Source organism: Drosophila ananassae, chromosome 2R (genome assembly GCF_017639315.1).
Source record: "Drosophila ananassae strain 14024-0371.13 chromosome 2R, ASM1763931v2, whole genome shotgun sequence".
Taxonomy (NCBI): Eukaryota; Metazoa; Arthropoda; class Insecta; order Diptera; family Drosophilidae; genus Drosophila; species Drosophila ananassae.
In genome coordinates, this window is record NC_057928.1 from 13,819,718 (window position 1) to 13,840,230 (window position 20,513).

Sequence of the window (20,513 nt, forward strand, 5' to 3'; positions counted from 1 at the left end):
TAAAATAAAAAAATGATTATTTATAAAAATTAAATCTAACAACCTTACAAGGCACATTTAAGATAAAATCTGAATATGTTTTAAAATTAAAATATATAAAAATACCATTTATTTCGCGTTTCAGTATTTTTTTACCGCCAACGCAAATGGAAATCAACGAGAGCGGACGAGTAAACATCTGCCACCACCGCTGAGAGGGAGAGAGTTAAGAAGAGGAAGAAGTGCCAGAAAGATTCGATTGGCGCTGTCCGCAGAGTTTTCCTTTCGTTTTCCTTACACGACCAGACGACGCTTAAATTACAACTCCGGCCATAATGGCAGCGACACTGCGAAGATTCCACGGCTTGCGACTGCTAAAATCCGCACCAGCACTCAACCTCCAGCAGGTAAAAAATCCGGAGAGAAAATCTTCCATAGCTCCCGACCCCAGGAAGGCCATGTCAAATGGATAAAAACAGCATTTAAATTGATATTTAAAGCCTGAAAACTACGCCCATTAGGCCATTCAATCATGATTGTGCCCACAATCTGTAATCAAAAATCTTATTGGATTCTAACTGCATTGATATGACCCGAACACCCCAATTATGTAACTCCGTGCGAAAATTCGGTCTTTAGGTTTTGGCCAGACAGAAAACTAATAAAATCATTTATATTTGCAGGCCAAGAACCTCTCCTCGGCCGGCAGTTGGGTAAATGGCAACAAGAAGGTAAGTTTACGAGTCACGAATCCGTGAGATTCCCCATTGGCATTTCATAATAGCCGAACGGATCTAACCTCAAAACGCGTTTGCTTCTCGGTGACTTGGTGACTGTGTGTGCGTGTGTGTGTCCGTGGCGAACAGCTGATCGGAGCTATGGGAGCGATCACCGGCGGTGTTGGAGCCCTTCTCTTCGCCCTGGAGCAGTCGGTCCAGGCCTCCGGCAGTGAGGTTCACGCCCCCGCCCAGCCCTGGAGCCACAAGGGCCTGTTTTCCTCGCTGGACCATCAGGGGTAATATTTCTAGACAGGATTATAGAGTTTGAATAGTTTTAGTAAATATCAAGTTATACTACTTAAATATGAGCCTTTAAAAAAGGTTATTTTAATTGCCCTTAATTGTAGGCATTAATTATCCCAGTTTTGTAGATTTTAAAGATATTATAATTATATTTTAATTATATTTGAAAATTTCAGTATCCGTCGTGGCTACGAGGTCTACAAGCAGGTGTGCTCCGCCTGCCACTCGATGCAATACATTGCCTACCGCAATCTGGTTGGTGTCAGCCACACCGAAGCCGAGGCCAAGGCTGAAGCCGAGCAGATCACGGTTAGTCTAAAGGGATATAACTTTAATAGATTTTATTTTAATAACATTTTTTATCCACGGACAGGTCAAGGACGGCCCTGACGATTCTGGTAACTACTACGACCGCCCCGGCAAGTTGTCGGACTACTTCCCGTCGCCTTATCCCAATGAGGAGGCGGCCCGTGCTGCCAACAACGGCGCCTATCCGCCGGATCTGAGCTACATTGTGTCGGCGCGCAAGGGTGGCGAGGATTATATCTTCTCGCTGCTTACGGGCTATCATGATGCCCCCGCCGGTGTGGTGCTACGTGAGGGTCAATACTTCAACCCGTACTTCCCAGGAGGTGCCATTTCCATGGCCCAGGTGTTGTACAATGAGGTGAGTTACTGGGACTTTAATCAGGACCATGGACGAGACCCTAATGTTCCTTACTTTCAGGTCATTGAGTACGAGGATGGAACTCCGCCGACGCAGAGCCAGCTGGCCAAGGATGTGGCCACTTTCTTGAAGTGGACCTCCGAGCCGGAGCACGATGATCGCAAGCAGCTGCTGATTAAGGTTATCGGCATCCTCGGCTTCCTGACCGTCATCTCGTATTACATTAAGCGACACAAGTGGTCAGCGCTCAAGTCGCGAAAGATCGTGTTCGTGCCCAAGGAGAAGTAGAGTGTTTGAATTTGATTTTGATGGTGTGAAGAATTGCAGTGTTATCGCGGCTTTACCGACTAATAAAGATAAATCAATTTTAAGCAAAACCAAATACACACAAATACCAGCATTCGCAGCCACCAAGTCAATGTTCTCTCTCCAACAAAAACAGCAAAAAACAATTAAAGAACTATGCCATGTTCTGCGAGAGCTAACACTAAGATCTTAATTAAAGTAGATAAAACAATATAATGCAATGGGATATGAGAACACCGATAGAGATCCCATCGGCGGATTTACAATCGGGGGATTCAAGTTGACGAAATAACAAGAGCCTAGCAAAATGATTCATGGATAATGTTACATTGATTGTGTATAGCATCGATAATTCAAATTATGTATTTAAAAAATAAATAATTGACAATTTAAATAATTCGATTAATGAGGGGTATCGACCAACGGATATTTACAAATTTCCTTAGCTCTTTTTTTTCTCTTAAAATTAGAAAACCATCAAAACCACTTAGTAAAAATTTCTTAAAAATAATACTTTGACTTTGTTACTCATACTTTATTAGAAAAATTTAAATTACACAAGTTTAACTGATCTCCCCGGCAATACCTGCCCAGAAGGATTTTATATGCTTGATTTGGAATTAAATGGATTCGGTCTGGATTTTTAATTCTTTTTAGATCGATTATCCATTACATGACATTCAAATCTGGAAAAATATTGTTTTTACTCATTGTTAAAATTTAGGAATATAGAAGGGGAGTAGTCTTTCTATTTTTTTTTAAACAGTGCAGAGAGAGTAAAACATTTTCTGCACATATTCGGTAAGGATAACTCTACATTGCGTAACAATAGAAACCATACAACTTTTAGGGTATACAGTGCTGGTTTTATTAATATTAAAGCTCTTTATATAACTTTATATAAAAATCCAGGAATTGTCTCAATATCTATTTGAAATTTTATTAAATTTTTTCAAATTAAGTCCGTGCGGAGATGCTCTTTACAATGTGAGGACTATCGGCCACGTTTGTCCTATATCATCGATAAATCATAATAATTTTAAATAATTTTAACCAGATTTGATGTTTTATTTATATTTTTTTTTATTGACAAGGTAACAATAAGGTTTTTACGTTTCAAATCCATTAACTTAAAAGCTTCAAACAATTCGCTTCGTGGAGCACAATCCATGTCCTGCACCCTCTATATAATTGTTGTAATAAAGGAACGAACAAGTTTTCTTTTGTGACCAGATAAAAATTATCTTCGATTTACCTTGTCGATAACAATGTCTTTTGTCTTTAAATCAATTGCATTGATAATATTGAGCATTTCACTTTTTGATGCAAGTTCACCCGTTGGTATACATTTCTGAACACAATCATAAGCGTCGTGGGCCCACAGGCACATCTTACCTTTACCGGCCCTGATGGAAGAGCACTTTGTCAGTTCCAATTGATTTGTTTCTGGAAACTCCTCCATGACCTTGTTCATATTGATACTGTGGGACTTTATAAAATTGGTAAGCTCAAGAAAACAGTAGAGCTTGCACTCAGAAATGGATTGATCTTCCTCAGCATCCATCCGTGCCAGACACGCGATCATGTTGCGTCCTCGAACAACTTTAGTCTTTACATCTCTATTTATGGTAATAACAAGGTCACGATGTTTCCAATCCCTCGATAAAAGTCTGAGCAAATACTTTCTTGGAGGAAATACATCTTCCGTGTCGAGGGAAAGATCCTGAGCACAATCATATACTTCGTTGGCCCACTGGCACTTCTTGCCATCTGGCATTACTGAACCGCACTTGGAACTTATTTGCGTAGCATTTGCTCCAGGAAAAACTTTTACGATATTTTCTGGCTCCATAAAATCGGTAATCTCCAAGAAACAAAAGATCGAACACTGAGATTTGTATTTCGAAGCATTCATCCTTTCCAGACAGGCGATCATGGCGGGTTCCGAAATAGTTATATTTACAACTTCCGTGGCACCAAAACCGATGGCGGTTGAGACTAACAACAATAATTCCAAGATATATAACATCTTAACTCAGTTTTCCTAATGTACTGAATTCCCATGAAAGCCTATTTTATATGTTCTTGGCGAAACCAAAAAAATGTCACACTCTTTGGAGGATAATTGCATTTAATTTTTTGTTTATAATTTACTTGTAGCTCCGTTAATAACTAGATTTTCTGTTTTAAAATCCATTTTCGCAATAGATTTAAGCAAGTCGGTTCTTTGAGGGATGTCTTCTACAATATTTTTTTTAATACAATCGTATGTGTCGTCGGCCCAGTGGCACATCTTATCCTTTTTGGGAATATTCGAATCGCACCTTTTCTTAACTCTCCCTACATTAGTGTCTGGAAAAATCCTTTTGAGATCGTAAAAGCTGATCTTGTTATGCCTTATCAAACTAGTAAGCTCCATAAAACAGTAGATGTTACACTCATTAACCGATTTATCTCTTACGGATTTCATCCGTCTCTGACAGGCGATCATGTCATGACCCGGAATAGTTATCGTCTTTAAATTTTTATATATGGTAATAAGAATGTCAACTTTTTTCCAATCCCTCATGATAGTTTTAAGCCATTCGGCTCTTGGGGGCAGTGAGTCATCTGTGTCGATCAAAAGTCTTTGGATACAATCGTAAGCGTCGTTGGCCCAGTGGCACTTTTTATCTTGACTGGGCTGAATCGAAGCGCACTTTGAAATCATTTCCGTTTCATTTGCGTCTGGAAAAACTTTCTTGACATTTTCTACGCTGACCTGGTTATCCTTTATAAAATTGTTAACTTCTAAAAAACAGTAAAGCGAACACTCAGGAACGGATTTATCTTTCTCAGCATTCATCCGGGCCAGACAGGCGATCATGTCGCGAGCCGAAATAGTTATATTTTCTTCTTTTATGGCATCGATGCCGATAGCGGTTGACACTAAAATCAATAATGTCCCGAAACTGAACATCTTAACTATTCTTGTTTGATTCGCATGAAGTATAGTTAAGATAAGTTATAGTCGATCAATGCCTCTTTTATATGTCAGTTGTCCAACCGAGACAAATTGCACACTGCTGGGGAAAATTATTGGATTAGATTTGCCTTTTGTAGTCAATATTTTATAGATATTCAATTGCTTAACAAATTTTTAAAATCCCAACGTTACTTTGTGTTACTTGTTGATCTAACGCAAGAATCTGAAAGTCTCTGTAGTCTCAGAAACAGAACTCAAACCAAATTTGAATAATTACCCTGCTTAGAATCAACATCGAATATTTATGTTCAGGTTTTTTAAATGTAAGATTCAGATCCCCTTCGAAAACTATGAAAAAGCAGAAAGGGCCATTTTGAACCATTGCGAAAGCTATATCTTGGCCAATAAGCATCCGATTCTTAAGCGGGATACCTTAATCGATTTGTAGATCGATTCTCCATAAATCTGCATCAAAACCTGGAAGAAAATTATTTTTCAAATTTTTTCTTAAAATTTCCAGGGGACCCCCTTCAAAAATTATAAAAATGCAGAAAGGGCCATTCTGAGCCATGGCGAAAGCTATATCTTGGCCAATAAGCATCCGATTCTTAAGCGGGATACCTTAATCGATTTGTAGATCGATTCTCCATCAATCTGCTTTAAAACCTGGAAGAAAATTATTTTTAAAATTTTTTCTCAAAATTTCCAGGGGACCCCCTTCAAAAAATATGCAAATGCAGAAAGGGCCATTCTGAGCCATTGCGAAAGCTATATCTTGGCCAATAAGCATCCGATTCTTAAGCGGGATACCTTAATCGATTTGTAGATCGATTTTCCACAAATCTACATCAAAACCTGGAAGAAAATTATTTTTCAAATTTTTTCTCAAAATTTCCAGGGGACCCCCTTCAAAAATTATGAAAATGCAGAAAGGTCCATTTTGCGCCATTGCGAAAGCTATATCTTGGCCAATAAGCATCCGATTCTTAAGCGGGATACCTTAATCGATTTGTAGATCGATTCTCCATCAATCTGCATCAAAACCTGGAAGAAAATTATTTTTCAAATTTTTTCTCAAAATTTCCAGGGGACCCCCTTCAAAAAATATGAAAATGCAGAAAGGGCCATTTAATTAAATTGATTTATAGATCGATTTTCCATAAATCTGCATCAAAACCTGGAAGAAAATTATTTTTCAAATTTTTTCTCAAAATTCCCAGGGGACCCCCTTCAAAAAATATGAAATTGCAGTAAGGGCCATTCTGAGCCATTGCGAAAGCTATATCTTGGCCAATAAGCATCCGATTCTTAAGCGGGGTACCTTAATCGATTTGTAGATCGATTTTCCACAAATCTGCATCAAAACCTGGAAGAAAATTATTTTTCAAATTTTTTCTCAAAATTTCCAGGGGACCCCCTTCAAAAATTATGAAAATGCAGAAAGGGCCATTTTGCGCCATTGCGAAAGCTATATCTTGGCCAATAAGCATCCGATTCTTAAGCGCGAAACCTTAATCGATTTGTAGATCGATTCTCCATAAATCTGCATCAAAACCTGGAAGAAAATTATTTTTCAAATTTTTTCTCAAAATTTCCAGGGGACCCCCTTCAAAAAATATGAAAATGCAGAAAGGGCCATTCTGCGCCATTGCGAAAGCTATATCTTGGCCAATAAGCATCCGATTCTTAAGCGGGATACCTTAATCGATTTGTAGATCGATTTTCCACAAATCTGCATCAAAACCTGGAAGAAAATTATTTTTCAAATTTTTTCTCAAAATTTCCAGGGGACCCCCTTCAAAAATTATGAAAATGCAGAAAGGGCCATTTTGCGCCATTGCGAAAGCTATATCTTGGCCAAATAAGCATCCGATTCTTAAGCGGGATACCTTAATCGATTTGTAGATCGATTTTCCACAAATCTGCATCAAAACCTGGAAGAAAATTATTTTTCAAATTTTTTCTCAAAATTCCCAGGGGACCCCCTTCAAAAATTATGAAAATGCAGAAAGGGCCATTCTGCGCCATTGCGAAAGCTATATCTTGGCCAATAAGCATCCGATTCTTAAGCGGGAAACCTTAATCGATTTGTAGATCGATTCTCCATAAATCTGCATCAAAACCTGGAAGAAAATTATTTTTCAAATTTTTTCTCAAAATTTCCAGGGGACCCCCTTCAAAAATTATGAAAATGCAGAAAGGGCCATTTTGAGCCATTGCGAAAGCTATATCTTGGCCAATAAGCATCCGATTCCTAAGCGGGATACCTTAATCGATTTGTAGATCGATTCTCCATAAATCTGCATCAAAACCTGGAAGAAAATTATTTTTCAAATTTTTTCCTAAATTTTCCAGGGGATCCCCTTCAAAAACTATGAAAATGCAGAAAGGGCCATTTTGAGCCATTGCGAAAGCTATATCTTGGCCAATAAGCATCCGATTCCTAAGCGGGATACCTTAATCGATTTGTAGATCGATTCTCCATAAATCTGCATCAAAACCTGGAAGAAAATTATTTTTCAAATTTTTTCTCAAAATTTCCAGGGGACCCCCTTCAAAAATTATGAAAATGCAGAAAGGGCCATTTTGAGCCATTGCGAAAGCTATATCTTGGCCAATAAGCATCTGATTCCTAAGCGGGATACCTTAATCGATTTGTAGATCGATTCTCCATAAATCTGCATCAAAAGCTGGAAGAGTCGGTTTTTGTAATAATTCTATCGATATAAAAATTTTCGTTAAATCATGTTTAGAAATGTATAGTTTTTTTTTGACAATAAATTTAATAAAATATTTCAAGTCCGAATCGCAGATCCAATGAAATCTTAATTAACTCGGCATGAAACTTTGAAATAATGTCGAATATTCCCAAATATGAATACTTTTTTCCTTTCAAGTTTTACGTTTTTTTTATTGGAATAATTGTTTTATTTTGAAGCTTAAATTAAAGTTTTATTTTAATCGTTGATCGGCCCACTCGGATACCACTTCAGCGTAGTGTTTTTCTATATAAGTTTTGTATAATATATCTATACTCTTCACGGTTGTATATTTTAAGTCGCGTCCCTTGTCCTGGCATTCGGGAGGAAGATATCGAAAACAAGAAGAATCAACTAAGAAATCGCTTCAAACTGGCGTGCCGCGTACAAAAATTCTCTCCCACATTTTGTTTGTTTTTTTTTTTATTTAAATTAATATATATTTTGTTTTTTATGTATATAATTAATAAATTTTTAGTTTAGGCAAAAACAATAATTACGCTTCTCTTTTCAAAGAACTCTAGAATCATTCTCATTTTCATGCTTTGTTTTGTTTGCTTTTCGATTATTACATTTTTTTGCTTCATTTGTTGCAAGTGATTAGAAAAAATTAAAAATTTCGCATATCTTTCGTAGGCATTTCTCTCGCTGTTGTTTTATTTCTTATTTAAGAAGGTTGTTTTGTTGGGTGAAGTAGAGTAAAGTAACCAAACGCGATGACATAGTTTTCATGACGGAAGGGACGCATTTCGCATTTAGCGGCTGTTCCAGTGTTACTTATAGTATATAGCTTGCATTTGGTTGTTGTTCTTTCCACAATAACCGCACTCGATCTTATCAATCTCCTATTACGTTCATCAAAATCCTTGGCAGGAGCAGCTACAGCAAAACGATCATCCGCCAGCAGCCATCAGCAGGTTGGCGGATCTTGGTCTTGGACAGATACAGATACAGATGATTTGGTTTATCTTGTTCGTTGCGATTGCCGCTGCTCCTAGCTCTGTGGTTGCTGTTGTTGTTGTTGTTGTTACTAATGGATGTTGTCGACTAAAAACAGCTTCCTTCTGGTGGCTGTGCCAGCTTCAGGTTCTCTTTCATGGTCATAATCCTACGAATTTCCTGCAGCATCGTTTTTATAGTATACTCACGACTCCATCTGGCCAACATTGGCACTGATCTATGATCAACCTGTTGGGATTGGACAAGTGATGTTTAGTCCCTCGGAATCCATACAGTTTCCACCATTTGTACTCACCACGCCATTGTTCTGATTAATGCAATTAATATTTACTTTAGTTAAAAACCTGAGCGTTGGCGGCTCATCTGGATAGCGCTCACCGCATTCGATCTTTAGCGAATACATTCGATTCTCGAATGGTGTCTGCAAGTACGAGAGTTGGCAATTAGAAATTAATGAAGCGCTTGATGATTCAGCCAGCCCAGCCCCCTCTGACTGGCTGGCCAAGTTACTGCAACTAAATCCGGGCTGGGGAGGTCCCGGGCCTCCTTCCTATACTCTTCAATGATTCATTCGGCGGCGCGCGCAACATTCCTAGACTAAGCGAAAACAAATGCAAATTTAGTTTGCATTTTAGATTTCCTTTAAAGTAATTTATTCTCTTAAAGATCTTCGTTTTTATTGAATTATAAAGTGCCTGATTATCTAAGCTAACAATTTTGAAAGAAAACCCACAATTCCAGACCCATAAAACCCTAAAATATGATAGCTTTGGGTTTACGCAACCCCCGGGTGATAGAACTTCAATAATCCTACCGAAAATACTGATAATTCAAGCTTATCTGGTGACGTAGGATGGGAAAAAAAGAACCTCTTTCAGTCGAAGTGGATACTTACTCTTGGCGGACCAATGATCATGCCGATCCAGTAGGTGAGCGTCATGTCATCGTCGTTCTCCAAGCCCCACGATATGGTGCCATCGCCCACGCCCTTTTGGCCCTGATCCAGCTCCTCCAGTAAGCGGAAATTTCGTGGCACCACTGCAAAATGGCAAAATAAGAAGGTGATAGATTGATGAGTACTTTACCTTTATAGGTTTTCGGATACACTGCGAAGAAATATCTCTAAATTCTGTTTAATTTCGGTCATTTTTATATCTTTCTCTTAAGAAATATAGATACTAGCCAAATGTTTTTTATCAAAAATATCAAAATCATGACGACTAAGTATTTATTTTTCTCTGTGTGGGGTCATATGGGTGCGCGTTGTTGTTGTTGTTTGCTCTCTGCGTCTGGTGTTGTTTTTGTTTTCGCCGTGTGACTTTGCACGCATTTTCGTGTGCTTGGCGAGGAAAGGAAAAAAAAACTGAACTAAAGCAAAGAATAGAGAATAAATCATAACGCAGGCGGCGAATGACAGACGGACAGTGTGTGCGCTGGCTGGCTGGATGGCGGGAGGGAAGGGCATCATACATAAATTCTGCATTTGCAAAAACAATCCCAGCAAATGAAATTTGCAGCTAATTTAATTAGAAAAGAAACAGTTTGAAAAACGCACGCAAAGCCCAAGTGTACATGGAAAAAAAAAACTCACTCAAATACAAGTTAAAAGGAAGGAAGAGGTTTTGGGAGGCAGGGAGGGTAGGGAAGAAAGCGAACGGACCCAGAGGGGGTGGAGCGGGAGGGCGGACCGACTGCCGAAAGTGTCAAGTCACGGGGCGGAATTGCTGCAATTGCAGCGGCGGAGTTTTTCCCCAATCGGAAAAAGAAGTGGCGTGGCCCGCCTGCAAAAATATTCATTTGCTCGCTCGCTTTTATCGGCTTTCGTTTTCGCCCTTGCTTTTTTGCCTTCCTCTTTTCCCCATTTGCACACACACAAGAGCACAGAGGCCGCGACCACATTTCCAGGCCATTTTCGGGAGAAAAAGTGCGCCGGCAAGCGGGAATTACTGATTGATGGCAGGCCTTGCTTCCAGGCCAGAGGACATGGTGTTAATTCGCTGCCAAATAGTTAATTTATCAAATTTATTCTTACCAACGCCGGCACTCGATGTATTCGCCATTGTGGTTTTTTGCTAGAGTTGCCAGTTTCTGCAAACAGTCCGCCGATGTCTTTATTTCCTTAAAACCAATCACGGTCATACTATTTTGTTGGAGTTCCACGTTCCACTTCAACAAGTTCCATTGTCTTCTGGCAGAGAAGACACTCCTTCAAATTGTTGGTATTTTTTGTAAATCACAGTTCAGTCATAGATTTTGAATTTATTTGTTTTATTCTTCTTATACTTCATAGGTTTTCCTACTCTGCTAATTTTTACTTTCTAAATTGGGGAGTGATGCTAAATTACGATAAATAACATATGTAGTTTGTTGCTGTATTTGTAGAAAACAAATGAAATCATATTTATTATTCAAAATTAAAACAAAAAAACTTGTTTTCAAACTCTATTCCTCCCTTCAGTATTTTACTTATTAAATCTGGTCCTACTAAAATACCGTATTGCCTGACAGCTGCGCTGTTAACCCCTCTGTTATTATAACATAATTCTGTGAAATGCACCGCGTCAGCTTTTTAAACATCCAATAAGAGCAATTAAATATTTAATTGTCGTCCCAAGCAGCTCCCGAGGAATGAAGAACTGATACCGCCGCCACTATGGAGAGCCTGTACCACCAAACCAATAATGCGGTCAAGGAAATCGAGCGAGACTTTCAGCGGTTGAGCCAGCTCAGCCCCCAGGAATCCCTTGACGTGGAAAGTGGGATCCAAGTGAAGATTACCCAAGCAAATTCGTGGGTTTCCTTATTCAATTTTTCCCATTAAATATCCTAATTTAGCTTTCGTTTTTAGCAACTGCGACCGTTTGGATGTCCTGCTCTTTAAGGTGCCCACGTCCCAGCGACCGAGCTCGAAACTTCGAGTAGACCAGCTTAAATACGATCTGAGACATCTGCAGAACTCCCTGCAAACAGCCAGAGAGCGCCGTCAGCGAAGGGTGCAGGAGCTCTCCGACAGGGAGCAACTGCTCAACCACAGATTCACGGCCAACAGTTCCCAGCCAGAGGACACCTGCCTGCAATTGGACTACGAGCTGCAACATCACTCCCAGCTAGGTAATGCCCATCGGGGCGTGGACGACATGATTGCCTCCGGTAGCGGTATTCTCGAAAGCCTCATCTCGCAGAGAATGACACTAGGCGGAGCGCATAAACGAATCCAGGCCATCGGCAGCACTCTGGGTCTGTCCAATCACACGATGAAGTTAATAGAACGGCGCCTGGTCGAAGATCGAAAAATATTTGTCGGTGGATGCATAGGCACTCTGTTGATTATCAGCCTCATTATATACTACTTTTTAGTGCTCTAAGCTCTGTGGTTTAATCGAGTTTAAATTAAATGTACTCTATTTTGTAAAATGTAAAATGCACAGTCGATCTAGTCGTCGCTCTCCAGGGAGATGTTGCTGCCGAAACGCTGGTACAAATGGGCCTTCAGCTCGTCCATCTCCGCTTTGATAACCTTGGCCTTCGCCTCAATGGCAGCGATTTCCTTGAGGACTTCCTCTTTGGTCTCTCCCAGAAGCTTTTGCGTAGCACCGAGTTTGTGCGAAAGGAAAACCTCGCCCACCAGGAACGGAATGTCGTCTTCCTCGTCGAACAGCTCGATCTCATCGAGAGCCTCCTCCACGCACTTGAGCTCATTGCGCTTCATTTCCAGCTCTGCCTTGAAGTCGTCCATGCGGGCATTGTGCTTGGCAAAGCGATTTATGCGCTGCTGGTCCTCGAAGGAGATGTGGACATCATCGTGCTGGAAAAACGAAATTAAAGGCATTTTAGTTCAGGCTCCTATTGATTTTCTTGCTCTAATGGTTCAGGAAACTCCAGAGTAGTCAGAATGACTCACAGCCTCCTATGTTACAGAGTTTGCAAGTGAGGAGAAGGTTCCGCCTGGTTACCTTTTCTCGATAACATTCTGAGTTTGGATTTCAAAAAGGCTCCTTTGATCTGGGATAGGCACATTTTTTAATAACCACCGGATGATTGGCTTCGAATTGAGGTTACTTTATGTGTATCAGCTGTCCGGGCATGATTCACTCTCAACTTACATTTTGAAATACTTTGTTTGCACCGCTAGCGACCTTTGCTGCCATTTTCTCGGAATTTGTGGTATATTTTATTAATAAATAACTAGATTTTCCAAACAGTTGCTGTTTTGGTTGCCGAAATTTTTATTTGCTTTAGTTTAAGTGTTGGAAAAGACATTAGACAGCCGACTACGCGGTAAGACATGTTATTTAACAGGGTTCTGTTAGCTTTAGCAGAGGAGAGTATTTTTTATTCAAAAATCAAATAGTTTAATAAATAAGAATTTTAAATATAAATATCTTAAGAATAATTAATGTCCTTAAAGTAACAAATTTTTAAGGTTTGAAGATATGGCTTTATTTGTTTTTGGAGGAATTTATGAACACAGGTTTCGGATATGTTCACTAGATGGCGCTATAAAAGCGCCAACATGAATAAGTATAAAAATTAAATTTTAATTAAATGAAGAATAAATAAGTTTAAAATGTAGTTTCATTTTATAATTCTAAACTTTAATATTAACTTGAATACTTTTTTTCCACCTTAAACACAATTTTTAAACTAAAAAGTCTACATTAGATTTAAAATAAAGTTAAAAAGAAATACGTATCAGAAAAATGGAAAAGAAAAAATAAAATAATACATCCTTCTCTTTTATTTACAGGATGTTATATTTTTTTTATGGGCTCACAACGAATTAAGCCCACCGCAGAGCTAATTAGTCGATATTGTATTTTTTGCTTCCTCTTGGTTATTCGATTAAATCACTAATTGTTTGCACATGTCACAAATTAAGCAAAAACTAATAAATAATTTCTGTTAATCGGCGTAATTAAATGGGATTTCTTCGCTCGATGCAATTAAATTTCCATCGACAGCTTAGGAATTTCCTTTTCCGCTGGCTCTTCCTCTGCCATCGTCCTTTCGCCTTCGTCCTTTGAGAATTCCACGATTTCATCCGCATTAAAAGGAGCGTCTCGGATGGAGAATGCATTTTCCACTGTCATTTCCCCTCTCGGAATATTATCAAAATATGCAAATGCAATTAGACGGAACTTAACATTATCCATTAAGTGGGTGCAAAAGACCAGGATAAACCAGGAGAGTGGGTGGGCGCATCCTGCAAACGACTGGTTTTCGGCTTTGCCTTTGCCGGGCCACTGAAAATCCCTTCGGGCATTGTCATTTTACAAATAGGAATCATTTCAGGTTTAGGCAAATATTAGCAATACAAAAAGGATGTGCAATTTCCGGATACTGCTGCAAATAGAAGCCCAATTTATTAAATTTGCATATTGCAGCTGATGGTTTTCAGCAACAAGTTTGTTGTTTTGTTTCTTTGTGGAAAATTTTACGAATTAATCCAGACATGTCTGTTCCCAATTAAGTCACGAACTTAAAATAAAGTCCTTGCAGCTTAAAAATCTTAAAAAAAAAAACTGTAATCCTTGTTCCTGTTTATCCCATTGAACTATTTCCCCGTGGAGCTTTGACCCACTTTCGAATCAAACGAAGCCCACATCGAGTGCCACACATACGGCCTGAAGGTATGCTAAAAAGGACTCGTCTCATTCTTGTCCTGTGCGTGGATGGATGCTGTTTCCACACCAGGGAAATCAAAAGACATGGATGTCAATCAATTTCCCACTAAACCAGGTGGCAGATGCGGGTTCTCCTGTAGCTTTCCCTTTTTTTCAGAATCGTATTGCTGAGATCTTCATTAAGTATGTTTTTTTCTGACTAAAAATTTAAAGAAATCTACTTTAAGATCTCCTTCATATATTTTTCCTGGCAATTACCTTTTATATCCGCTGTGTGTCTCCTACGGCAATGATTAATGTTTAATAGGACTTCCTGATTAAATACGCATGCTTTAAGATGGTCTTACCTCACTCCCCCTCAAAAAATAAAAAAAAATAGTAACCGCTCCGGAAAATTGAGTTAACTTCTCGGGATTCTCATTTCGCATTCCGTTTTCGTTTCTCTTTATTTTTCGGATTCGATTGCAATTTGCGTTATTAAAAGCAGCGAGACATGAAGCCTCTTCCCACGATGGCAACAAGGCTCGACTATAGCTTTAATGCGTTAATTTATCAAGTCAGCAACCGCCTCAAGATCTGCCCCCCGTTGTACCCAAGTATATGTCCAACATATTTATATCTGTATATGAGAGTCACGTGCCTGTGGAGAGTCTCTCCAGTTGGAGTCTCTGATGAGAGGCTCAAAAAGGATTTATGGCCCCACTTAAATTCCACCTCCTGATGAGGCACAATTTCAGTTTTGTTTTCGGCAATGCGACAGGTGCTATATACAGGACGAAAATGAATAATAATCGGAGGCACTCATATATGATTAACCTGATGACTGATAGGGTAAGTGCCGGCAGCGACATTTGTTACTCGCTCGCCTAATGTCCTTTTAATGAGCGTATGATGTTATAGTTTATCGAATACGAGGTCTGATTTAGCCGAAATTAGGCTGGAAATAGACACCTGCTATATGATGGAATTTTGTTTAAATAAATAATAGAAAATATATTTCCAGATCTTTATTTCTTTGTTCTTTATTTCCTAAAAATGGTATAAATTATTGGTTAATTAAAGACTGCTCGGTTCTGTTGGTAATACCCAGACATTAGGTGAGCAGCCAACGAATGTTCATGAGAAACCACACAAAAGGAGCTGCTTAAAAACAGAAAGGGGCTACCTGCTGACGTCTCATAAATAAAACATGGCTGCCAGGACTTCTTCTCACTCTTACTCTCACTCGTCCTTTCGTCCAGGTTGTTCAATTCATAAATAATGAGCGTGTTCTAGGCGAAACTCATCGCAGTTCCTTTGAAATGCAAATAAAAGGAATTCACCCAGCTTGAACTTTGGCCAAAAACACGGTATATGCGCTTTGTTTCTTCTATTTTTTTCCACCACAAGCCTTTGCCTTCAAGTTTTGTTTTATTTTTTTTTTGATCATTTTACAATTCAATTGAATTGTGACAAACTGTTCAGAAATATGTTGAGATACATGCAAGGAAAATGTGCATATATGTATATATATTTTGCCTTCGGGTAAATTTGAATTGTCAAAATTGTAACGAGCTTTTCGATGTTGCCTCTCCACTGGCCATTTTGAACCCGTTTCGCTGACATAAACTGCATTGAAATGTCATAAAAATTGAAACACGTTCCTCGTTGTGTTGCCCGCTTCCTGCTGCTGCCACGGCACTGCCTCATAGGTCCATCTGACCCATCCACCAGGGTTCTCCTGCCATCCCAGGATGACTTTGAATGGCAGCTCTGACGCCGACTGTGGCCTGCAGTGGTCCGGGCCCGGCTGTGTTTGTTGCTGCTGGTTTTGGCCTTCTGCTGCTTTGCATACAAATAACGGTAATCTTTAGCCAGCCACGCCCATTTCCCAATTTCCCGTACGACGGCCCATTCTCATCTCCCCTAACTCTGTAAACCTGTAACCCTTTAACCCCAACTCTATCCTATCTCTGAGTTTGTTACGATGTCTCTCGACTTGGTCCATTTCGCTGATGCTGCAATTTTGCACTTTACACGTGGCCTGCAGGACGAAAGGCGTGGGCTGTGGGCTGTGGACTGCAGGCGTGGCACGTGTGTGGGAGTCGGGATAGGGCTAGGATATGATGAAAATTTATTGTTTTACGTGCCAGTAATTTTGGGCAATTTCGAAAGACTGCGCCAAAGGTCGTCGCGTCTAAATCAATGCGGAAAATATTCTCAATGAACTTACTCCGAAAGTGCATTAAGAATTCATGAAATATTAAGCTTTTTACGAAAAAGAATTTATTCTAAATAAATCTCAATTAAAAGACTATGTTGTAACATTTTCAATTTCATTAAAACCCATTTTTTGTTAGGAAGGTGATTGCTTTATATCATCATCAATTAAGTTTTCTGTATTCACTTTGTTAGAGACTGAATACACTTAATATTCGATCCGAAATTACATTCAATTTGGCCATTGGATTGGTTTATTGTTGACTTAACATGGACCATTTGCCTGGAATGTGACAATCGGTATATGCATTTGGTCACCGCCCTCCATCTCTCCATTTGGCCGTAGTTTTTGACGTCGTTGTGTTGTATTTATTAGTTAAACCCACAGGCAGGAACAGAAGGCTTTTGTTCAACAAATGACAATGCAAATAACAAAAGGAAGACGAGTGCCAGCAGCTACCAGCTATACTGGCTGGGAATCGGACTTGTTTATTATGCAGCAATTACCATGGGGGCGTATACGTGTTAAGCGTAGGCAGAAGACAAATATTGTCCCTTCAACAATATTTGCTCGGCTCTGTTTTCCCACTCATCTCCCGAAAAACACAAAAACTTTTGCCAAAAGCACAATATAATCGTGGAATTATCATTCCGTATTTTCAGCTTTTGTTTTCCATTTCGAATTTAGTATTCCCATTGGTGGTCAACGAGTCCTCCTCGTTGCTGTCATCATCTCTTAAGATTCATATCCTGAGTGCTTGGCTCAGACTTGTATCCTTGGCCAGTTTTTTGACTCCCCAAGTATCTCCCCAATGCCCACGAGTCGCATTCAGAGGAGTTGGCAAAAGTTTAGGGCCGCCTTTCTTTTTATTTGAATATTGTATCTCTTAATGTAGACATAATACTTTTTATTGCACATTTTATGAAATGGCATTTTCGTGACTTTTTAGACACTTGTTAAGTTTTGAATCTATTTTAATTTATAGTCCTTCAAGACCTACCCATTTAAGCAAATCAAGTTTATCAAATACAATTTAAGAAAGTCTATATTCCCTTGTCAAAAATTTTCCTTATTCCCTTCAATTTGAATGGCAATTCCTGTCAATACTGTGATTTACAAGATCTTCAGCCATTCAACAAACCAAGAAATCCCCGATAATTGCACTCAGTGCATTTTGTGCATCAATTTCCTTCGTTTTTTCCCTGTGCTCCGATTCAATTTCAAGTGGATTACAATAATTCGCTTGTCGGGGGAAATAAAGATCCAGAGAGGAAGTTGAGTGGCAAGTGGAGTGCAGATGGAGTGGGCCACTGAATTAGTGCGCTTTGTGTCATTAAGTCTCGTTTCAAGTTGGCCGGCGACGGGGATCAGGACGCGAAAAGGGATGCAGGACCAAAGTCAGGGCCCGGCAATCAAGGGAACGCACTCATCAACCAAAAGGAGGCCCTGCCCTGTCCCTGCCCCTGACCCCTTAAGCGCTTTTCGATTTCGGGAAATGTTGGGATTCGCTATTTCTATTTCTCCCTTTTTTTTTTTTTGGTTGGAAGCCGGTCGCTGGCCCCTCTTAGCCCCATTGCTGCCTTTGTGCGGCTTATCAAAAGTGCTCGGTCGTCACAGTGACAGCTTCCTTTTGCATGTTATTTTATGCGCAAAGGCCGACAAAACGCAGTCTCCCCCTTCTTTTTTTATTTTTTTTAAATCCCTAAAACGTTTCCCCAGAGGCGGTCCACAAAATATAAACTTTCAAGAAGAAAAAGCCTCTGAATTTTTAGGCAGGATTAAAACTTCTTTGATGGCGGCAAAAGGTTTGCGGTTTTCTACCAAATTGCTATTAAATTAATTCAAATTTAATAGTGACCTTGACCGACATTCTGAACTGAGTTTTATTTGTTTGTTTGCTTCAAAAAAGCTTGAAATAAATTATTTTAAATAAAAGGTAAATACAGGAACAATTATCAACTTGAAATGAAAACTGAAGGCTTCCTATGCAATACAATTTATTTTATTTTCAACTCCCGCGCTTGAGAAAAGGACCTCCGGGGAGAAAGGGGAAGTCAAGTTCCCTTTTGGGAAGATTGATGACTTCCAGCGACGACAGCCACAGGTGCGTGGGTGTATCCGAACAGCATATTTATGATGAATTACCTGAGTCAGCTGGTCTATCCTCTCCATTAGATTACTTTCCATCATGTCACGCTCACTTTCCCAGCTGTCAATAAGCAAATACCAGCCATAAATCCTCTTTGGCCAATGCATATTTATGTAACCAGGATCTAACTTGGCTGACAAAATATTCAGAACGTGAGATATTGTTTCTACCGCGCAAATTGTTGACATTTTAATTGAAATTTATTGGTTGAGGCAGGCTATTGTCAGATCATTTAAATAGGATGTCGGCTTAACACCTGATACACACCGGATATTGTAAATAAATTAAAAGTACAAAGGCCCAACAAAAAGTATCCTTTTTTTAAGCCAAGTCAGACCAATTTCCAGATAATAGACAAGACGAAGGAACTTCGAGACTTCACTGAATTGAAGGCAGCTCTAAACTTGTTCGATTATAAATCAAAACTTTCGATTTTCTTCTATTTCTTTTCTTTCCGGTTTGCTGCTGCTTGGGCAACTTCCGGTGCCATCGGCTAGACAGAAAATTGTGCAGAAAAAAAAGGAAATTCAGGGAAAGAAAAATTTCTCAGACGGAGAAACTTTCACAGATGAAAAGACGCAATTGGAAAGCGAATAAACGACAATTGATCGATTTTAAACTTTTGTGAAATGTAAATAATACGTATTAATGATGTTCCATGTTTATGTTCCTTTATCTGCATGTGACTTCCGTCTAAAAGTTTCCAATTGCGAAAAAGAGTGATTTACATTTATTTAAATACTATTTACAGACTTTCTCTACCTAGATATATTTATCATCCCTTTAATTGTATGGGCTTCTAATGCATTTGTACATTTATTTACGCTTTTTATCTGCAATCTGCTATGGATAAAAAAGTACTTGGCAACTGGCCAAACCGCTGGCACAGCAAAAAAAATAATCATAAATTACACTTTTCAACTATTATGAAGGCCAACACAAACGAACAAATCGAAAATGATAAAAAAAAGGCCAACAGCAGCAAAATGTCATTAAAGTTTACATCTTGTTTGGGGAATTAGTTGCAACTTGCAACCGAAATGAATCACAGACAAAACAATTGCAAAAACATTAAATTACATATGAACTCTGAATGGACCGCAATTATGACCGGGCATGTCCTGGAATAATTTATCGTCCATGGGTCTCAATATTAATTAAGCCCATGTAATTGTTTGTTGATCAGTAGTTTTATATTTCGTTTTATATTTACACTTTTGCTACACAGCTTTATTTAATAGTGTTGTGTTTTTATTTTGTCTTTTTTTCGAATATGTAATGAAATCTTTTCAGAAACAATCTGAGCTGTGGTACTTGAATTAGGCCACGTGCCAGGATTTTCTCAGCCAGGTTCCTGCCACTCCTCCCAATGCCCACATACATATGTGTCACCCACATTTTGTCGGTTATGCTCGGAATGATAATGAGCTGCCAGAAATAACTCGAATTTTGTCCCAATTTGTTAGCTTCATTTGGCAAACGAAGAAAGTTAATTAGCCGAGGCAAATATTGTACATGAAATAAAAGTACAAGATAATTGAATTAAATGGAGAATTTAATGAGAGACTTGTGTGTATTTTGCTGGAATCGAAAGTGACATAGAACTGGGAGATTTTTTAAATAAATTGAATATTTCTACCTATCTTTGTGATAGAAATTATAGCACTTGAGGGTAGCATAAGCTTGATAATCAGGCACTCAATTATCCCCTAAGTTTGCACTAATTGGTTGGCTTAAAGTCAAGTCGTGGCAGGACCTCCGTCATCGTTGTGGCCCCCCCAGCTGCCATTGCAGCTGTCACTTTTGAAAAGTTGCCTTCAAAGAGAAGGTGGAGGGACGGATCTCGGCGGGAGCTGTTGCAATATTTTGGTGCATAATTCCT

At 39.1% G+C, this 20,513-nt stretch overlaps 4 protein-coding genes across 4 annotated transcripts; 2 read left to right on the forward strand and 2 right to left on the reverse strand.

Annotated features, from left to right (window-relative positions):
• Positions 1 to 171: 171 nt before the first annotated feature.
• Positions 172 to 2,050, forward strand: LOC6506611 (cytochrome c1, heme protein, mitochondrial). The gene is made up of 6 exons (XM_001957511.4): positions 172 to 386; positions 663 to 710; positions 846 to 994; positions 1,178 to 1,310; positions 1,375 to 1,668; positions 1,729 to 2,050. Exons 1-6 carry the CDS (start codon positions 315 to 317, stop codon positions 1,954 to 1,956), a joined length of 924 nt encoding a protein of 307 aa, XP_001957547.1. The 5' UTR covers positions 172 to 314; the 3' UTR covers positions 1,957 to 2,050.
• A 6,276-nt stretch (positions 2,051 to 8,326) lies between these two features.
• Positions 8,327 to 10,835, reverse strand: LOC6493336 (ubiquitin-conjugating enzyme E2 variant 1). The gene is made up of 4 exons (XM_001957510.4): positions 10,691 to 10,835; positions 9,554 to 9,696; positions 8,954 to 9,079; positions 8,327 to 8,886 (listed from the first exon to the last, which is right to left on the reverse strand). Exons 1-4 carry the CDS (start codon positions 10,716 to 10,718, stop codon positions 8,746 to 8,748), a joined length of 438 nt encoding a protein of 145 aa, XP_001957546.1. The 5' UTR covers positions 10,719 to 10,835; the 3' UTR covers positions 8,327 to 8,745.
• A 332-nt stretch (positions 10,836 to 11,167) lies between these two features.
• LOC6506612 (probable Golgi SNAP receptor complex member 2) lies at positions 11,168 to 12,079 on the forward strand. The gene is made up of 2 exons (XM_001957509.4): positions 11,168 to 11,448; positions 11,507 to 12,079. The coding sequence occupies exons 1-2, from the start codon at positions 11,312 to 11,314 to the stop codon at positions 12,021 to 12,023; spliced, it is 654 nt and encodes a 217-aa protein (XP_001957545.1). The 5' UTR covers positions 11,168 to 11,311; the 3' UTR covers positions 12,024 to 12,079.
• LOC6493335 (probable prefoldin subunit 4) lies at positions 12,009 to 12,931 on the reverse strand. The gene is made up of 2 exons (XM_001957508.4): positions 12,762 to 12,931; positions 12,009 to 12,463 (listed from the first exon to the last, which is right to left on the reverse strand). Exons 1-2 carry the CDS (start codon positions 12,804 to 12,806, stop codon positions 12,092 to 12,094), a joined length of 417 nt encoding a protein of 138 aa, XP_001957544.1. The 5' UTR covers positions 12,807 to 12,931; the 3' UTR covers positions 12,009 to 12,091.
• Between the last annotated feature and the right edge of the window lie 7,582 nt (positions 12,932 to 20,513).